The sequence below is a fragment of the Hylobates moloch genome, unplaced genomic scaffold, assembly GCF_009828535.3.
Source record: "Hylobates moloch isolate HMO894 unplaced genomic scaffold, HMol_V3 SCAFFOLD_10, whole genome shotgun sequence".
NCBI lineage: Eukaryota > Metazoa > Chordata > Mammalia > Primates > Hylobatidae > Hylobates > Hylobates moloch.
This window is the reverse complement of record NW_026652285.1, coordinates 29833342-29839719: the sequence shown is the minus strand read 5'-3', so window position 1 is coordinate 29839719 and position 6378 is coordinate 29833342. Positions and strand designations below refer to the sequence as shown.

Genomic DNA, 6378 nt, shown 5'->3' with positions numbered 1-6378 from the left:
CAGGCGGGGCATTGTGCCAATCTCCTGACATAGGGCCAACTCATTCAAACTTCCTAAGAACCAAATGGTAGGTCCTATTATCCCATTTCACACACAAGGAAACTGAGGCACTGAATGGATAAGACATTTGCTCAGTGAGCTACTGCAAGTCAGTGGTAGGGCTGGGATTTGTGGTAGGCAGCCTGGCTGTAGAGCCCTAACCACTGAACCACACTGCCTCTTGGGATACACTTTCCTCCCCTCCAAAAACACCTCCTCCAGGAAGCCTTCTCACCCCAGAGTTTGTCTCCTCTGATTAAGCAACACATCAGCACCCTACATGGCCTAAAAGCCTGTAGAGTCCTTAGGAGGTCATCTTGTCCATGCCCCTGCCTCCAGATGGAAATGGTAGTATAAGTCTCATTTTACAGATGAGACTACAGAGACCCAAAGAGGCTTGAACATTACTTAGAGTCAGTGAGGGAGGCCTTGGTCTCCCGAATTCTTCTACCCTGGCCCCAACCTCTCCAACCCCTCCCGACCTCTTTGAGACAATCCTAAGGTTGTTTCTTGTCTGCCCACCCCTCCCCCTCCCCCAGCCAGATAGAGGCCTTCCCTGTGCCCACCACATGGCGATGCACATAGTAGGGGCATACTCAATGCCTGAAGATGGAATGGGTGGTGCATACAGGAATGTGCTGGGCTTGGTGCTGCTGCCTGGGATTCTTGAGCAGAGACATTTTGCAGAATGGATGTGAGCTGAGGAGTAAAGGATGCTTAGGAATTTTCTAGTGACTCAGGGAGCCAGGTTGGAGTGTTTTGTCTAGAGAGGGAAGGGCATCCCAGCTGGAGGGAACAGCATATGCAGAGAAAGCGGGTGGGGAGGACAAGGAGTTCTGTTTGACCTGAGCATGGAGAGAAGATGGGCAATGAGCCTAGGGTGGGTGGCAGGGATGGGACGGGGGGCTGTGTGCCAGGCTAAGGAGCTGCCGCTCTGGATTGGGAAGGGTTTGGGCAGGCAGGCAGAGGGGAGTAGCCGCCCAGTGAGCCCTGGATGCAAATCCCTACCTTGCTGCCTGAACTTGTGCAAGTCATAGGCCCTCTTGGAGCCTCAGTTTCCCCCCTTCATTATTTGGGGGTGGTGCCCGCTCCTAAGGACCCTCTGAGCCCTGCACACACTTATTATTTGCTTGCTGCTCTCTTGCGCTCCCGACAAAGAGAGACTCCTTGGGTAGATATGAAATCTCTTTGATGCCCTGATTTCTTGTTGCCATGCATGGCTTTGCTCTGCAATGTTCCACCAGCCCTTTGAGAGGCGTGTGTCCCAGGGCCTCCAGTTCACAAGGGAGCTTGGGTCGACATGCTCTTTCTTACTTTCAAACCCTTCCTCTTGTGGAGTCCCGCCCAGGGCAGGCCAGTGTCGTGGGCCTGGGCCTGGGCATGGATGTGGTCCAGCTCTGAGGGCGGGGGCATCAGGGGCATGAGTGGGATCAGCATGGCCATTGGCATCACTGGCATCAGCCCCTCCGAGGCCCCAGGGGGGATGAAGGGCAGCTCGTTAGGAGCCAAGTGGGCATCACTCCAGCCCTCGGAGCTATCACTGCAGTCCTCTGGATTGGTGGCTTCATTCTCAGATATGGTGACAATCTCAGTGGTGTCTTCTCCAGGGTTGCTGTCTAAGTCCCCTGCTCCTTGGCTGGTGCCTCTCTCAAGTGTGCTGGCTGTGTGGGCGTCTGCTGCGCCCTCCTGCTTCTGCCTAGAGCCAGCTGAAGGGGCACAGCAGAGCCCAGACATCTTAGCTCTGCCCTGGCCAGTCCAGAAGAGGCTGAGCTCTTGGCGGCAGGCAGCCACACCCAGGCTGGTGAGCAGGGTGCTGGACACGAGGTAGAGCAAGGCAGGTTGGCCCATCTGCATGAGGACCATGGCCATGAATGTGACCAGCAGGCCCACAGCATAGGCCACGGTGCAGGCCACGAAGTAGACCTGACGGGAGTGGACTTGCACATCGAAGCGGCAACAGTAAGCAACCAGGAAGCCGGGGACCACGATGTCACCGAAGCCAAGGATGGAGAAGGGCTGGCTGCACAGGGTCAAGGCGGAGACTCTTAGCCGGGGCACTTTGAGCACCATGGGCAGCCTCTCGTGGCTTGAAGACTCTGCAGGGCCCAAGGCAACCTGCGCCATGATGCTCTCACCGGTTTTGGTGAAGAAGGGGGTGACGAAGACAAAGAAGACATCAAAGGCCAGCAGGGCCAGCAGGAAGGAGGAGCAGTTCTTGAGAGTGGGCAGCCGCACACGGTGCAGGACGAACAGGCAGTAGGAAATGCCCAGTGTGTCCTGCAGGAGCCACGCCCAGCGGTCCTCGTGGCGGTAGGCCATCCAGAAGACGATCACGGTTGTGCACAGGCTCGCCAGCAGCAGCAGAGGCAGCGGCAGAGAGGCGCAGAGGCCATGTGGAGGCCTCTGGTACTGCCGCAGGGACAGGCGGCGCACCAGGGGTGACAGGCAGCTGTAGAGGCCAATGCCAGCACCCAGGCCAAAGATCCCGATGGTGACATAGACAAAGTGGTCATAGAAGAAGTAGAGCAGCAGCATGATCGAGCAGGACAGGGTGACCACCACGCCTGTCATGGCCGGCGTGAAGTCCACTGGGATGTCCTCATTATCTTCCTTCTGGGCTCCCTCAGCTGCTGCTGCTTCCCACGGCTGATGGTGACCACCAGGCCCCCCTCCTCTTTGGGCACGGCGCCGCTGTAGCCGGTTGGCTTCTGTCAGGCCAGCCCAGTAGCCGCCTGTGGCCACTGTGCCCACAGCCAGGATGAAGATGACCAGCATGTTGTAGTCGATGATGGGCTCAGGGGGTGCGTACATGGCCACGCGGACGACGGCCTCCGCACGAGTGCGGCTGAGGATGTCCAGCATGTCAGTGTAGCGGAGCATAGCCACAGGGATGCTGAGGTCTGCCAGGGGCTGGCGGGGATCCTGGGGTGCCAGGGTGGTGTCTGAGCACTGTTGGTCACTGACCCGGCTCACGATGAGCAGCCCGTGGGCACCCTGGCCCTGAGCCAGCCAGCCTTTCGTGTGGAAGCTGCAGTTACCCCTCATGACCATGGCAGTGGTCTGGCGGAGGGGCCGCTGGCTGGGGGAGCCGAGCTGGGCCTGGTGGGGGGAATCCTCGCCCGGGCACCAGGGTGCCTTGGTGCCATCATACAGGGGCAGGAGTGGGGCGTGGTGCAGGTCCCGGGGGAGGGTGACGTAGTTGGAGCTGAACACGATACAGTAGTCCTTGCTCCAATTCTCCGACACCACGTGGGCCACGCCGTACTTTCCCCGGGCCACGGTGCTGATGAGGAGGAGGAAGCCCACGGGGAGGAGGAAGCCCAAGCACGCCATCTTCTTCAGCTCCTACTGCAACATCTGCGGGCGGCAGCCCAATACCCCTCCCAGGGGTGGGCGTGGCCCTTTGTCACAGAGCAGTCTGGCCACCTGTCCTGGAAACCAGGGCCACACCTACTTAGTCATAAAGCTGTGTGGTCCCCAGCCGAGGGTGCTGCTATGGGGCACAGGGTCCTCTAGAATGATGCCCCCCAACGCTGGGAGACCAGGGAAGAGGTCATCTGGACCCTGCTCTCTACCCAGACCCTAGTGGGGTTAGACCAGGTACTTTGAAATAAAAGGTGTTAGGATGGGGTCTGCAGGCCAGATAGGATTCTGAACCAACTTTTCTCCTTACCCATGGGGAACCCAGGCCAATGTCACTCCTCTCTAGGCCTGTTTCTTTAGCTGTAAAGAAATAAGGACGTTGGGCCAGAGAGTTTCTACGGTCCCTCGGAGCTCTGAGCTCAGTAACATTGAGCACTTTTACCGAGGGCTTACTAGACACCAAGTACCCTAGCTGTACCTATTGCACAGCTGCAAGGAGGTGTCATTATAACTGCCTAGCCTGAGGCTGTCCCTCAAAGTCGGTCCCCATTTCTACCAGGCACATGACCAGAATTCACCTCCAACTCCATTCGCAGTTGGGAACGGACAGGTGACCAGGAGAAATTGAGCAAAAATGATGTGAACTCTTTACATCAGGGGCTTAGGCTGACAGACTGCGGGGCTCCTGGTTTACCCTCTCTTTCCCTTTCTCAGGAGTCAGAACAAGGACAGGCCTGTGATGTGTCTGTCTATGACGAGGAGGACAATGTCCTAAGGAACGGAGAGGAAGAAAGTGAAGGGAACCAGGTCCCTGGATTCCATGTGGAACAGTAGCCCAGGATGTGCACTATGGACTGTTACAAGAAAGAGAGAGACATGATCTTCCTTAAGGCATTGATTTATCATGGGTCTCTTTGTTATAGCTACTTAATGTTACCTTAATACACCCACTTCATGGACAAGTAAAACTGAGGCTTGGAGAAGCCCACGTTGACACAGCAAAGGCTGGGGCCCTTGTGCTGCTTAAATGGACCTTGATGTCTCCCAAATGTTTTCATGCTGGATTCTGAGCCACTGTCCTGGCTGCAACTCTGAGGCCGGGCAGACCTCCTGCTGGAAAGAGAACTCGAATACTGGTGAGAGGTAGATTTGAAGCCAGGAGCCCCAGGTTTTGGCTCTGCAGGTTTGCACCCAGCTCTGTGGTGTGTGCTCTCACAGGTCACCCAGGACCTCCTGTCCAGGTTTCTTCAGGCCACCCATGATGGAGTGGATTTGAGGAATGAGGTTTTCAAAGCAGTTAGTGTTGGGGAGAGTAACCCTGGGGCCTCCGGAACCAGAAGGGAGGGATTTGGGGGCTGGAGCTTGGCAGTCCAGGTTCCATTGTCCTCATGTTCTCCCCACTGGCCTGGCCTGTCACTCCAGTCTCTGCATAGGTTGTCACATGGCATCCTCCCTGTGTGTCTCTGTGTCTCTTCACTTCTTTATAAGGACATAGTTATAATGGATTAGGGCCCACCCTAATGACACCATCTTAACTTGATTATGTCTGCAAACACCCTACTTCCAAATAAGGTCACATCAACAGGTACTGGGGTTTAGGACTTCAACATACCTATTTGGGGGCACAATTGTGGGCAGCCCCACGACACACATGTAATTTTAATCTCTAAGGACTAAGCATGCTGTTTTTTTTTTTTTTTTTTTTTTTTGAGACAAGGTCTTGCTCTGTTGCTCAGGCTGGAGAGCAGTGGCACAATCTCAGCTCACTGCAAACTCCACCTCCTGGTTTCAAGCAATTCTCCCCCGACCCAGCCTCCTGAGTAGCTGGGATCACAGGTGTGCACCACCATGCCCAGCTAATTTTTCTGTTTTTAGTACAGATGGTGTCTCACCATTTTGCCCAGGCTGGTCTCGAACTCCTGGCCTTAAATGAATCGCCCACCTCGGCCTCCCGAGGTGCTGAGATTACAGGCATGAGCCACTGTGCCTGGCCAATCACTGATCTTTCTCAAGGACTCTCCTTTTTTTTTTTAGACGGAGTCTCACTCTGTCCCCTAAGCAGGCTGGAGTGCAGTGGCACAATCTTGGCTCACTGCAACCTCCACCTCCCAAGTTCAAGCGATTCTCCTGCCTCAGCCTCCCAAGTAGCTGAGATTACAGGCGCCTGCTACCACACCTGGCTAATTTTTGTATTTTTAGTAGACATAGGATTTCACCATGTTGGCTAGGCTGGTCTCAAACTCCTGGCCTCAGGTGATCCGGCCACCTTGGTCTCCCAAAGTGCTGGGATTACAGGCGTGAGCCACCGCGCCTGTCAAGGCCTCTCCTTCTATTACGGGTCCATCTCTTGCAGTCCCACGCTGCTTTCCTTGGGAAATCCACAGGGATGGAACATCATCTCCAACACCAGCTGTGGATTCTTTGAAGTGGAGGGTGAGTTTAAAGGGCCCTGTGAAGTGGTCAGCAAGGGGAACCCATCTGAGATTCTGACAATTCTCTCCCACCCAGTTATTTACACTCGTCTCACCCACACCTAATTTGCCAATATTTTTGGTGACTCATTTGTAAAGTATCCTTCAAAGCATTAGACTGAATTTTCGTAAGAAACATCTCTCCTTGTCAGTGCACTTCTGACTCATCAGTAATATAACATTTAGTTAGAATACGACAGTAATTACAATGACAAGTGAACTGTCAGAAACATATTAGGGAACAAATACAAGTAACTGGCAAACAAACCACCAGCCGGTGTGAGGAGAAGCAGGCAGAGCCCAGGGGAGGAGGCTGCCAGCTGTCCCTTCCGAGTGCTCCCATTTCAAAGGGGAGGTTGGCCAGGAGGGTGGTTAGGAGACGGAGGCTCGCCTGTAGGCCACAGGAGGGCTGTGATAGTAAAACACTTTCTGGCCCCCCAGCAACGAATGGGCAACCTAGACCCTCACTCGGGGCCCTGTTCTCCATGCAGGGAGTCGTGGATCT

At 55.0% G+C, this 6378-nt stretch overlaps 1 protein-coding gene and 1 long non-coding RNA gene across 2 annotated transcripts; one reads left to right on the top strand and one right to left on the bottom strand.

The window, feature by feature from the left end:
• Positions 1 to 1206: 1206 nt before the first annotated feature.
• On the bottom strand, positions 1207 to 3398 carry SPPL2C (signal peptide peptidase like 2C). The gene has a single exon (XM_032163958.2). The coding sequence runs from the start codon at positions 3370 to 3372 to the stop codon at positions 1318 to 1320; it is 2055 nt and encodes a 684-aa protein (XP_032019849.1). The 5' UTR covers positions 3373 to 3398; the 3' UTR covers positions 1207 to 1317.
• Positions 3399 to 3526: 128 nt separating this feature from the next.
• On the top strand, positions 3527 to 4405 carry LOC116475005 (uncharacterized). Its single transcript, XR_009215423.1, has 2 exons — positions 3527 to 3639; positions 4117 to 4405. It is a non-coding gene; the product is annotated as an uncharacterized LOC116475005 (long non-coding RNA).
• The last annotated feature ends 1973 nt before the right edge of the window (positions 4406 to 6378 follow it).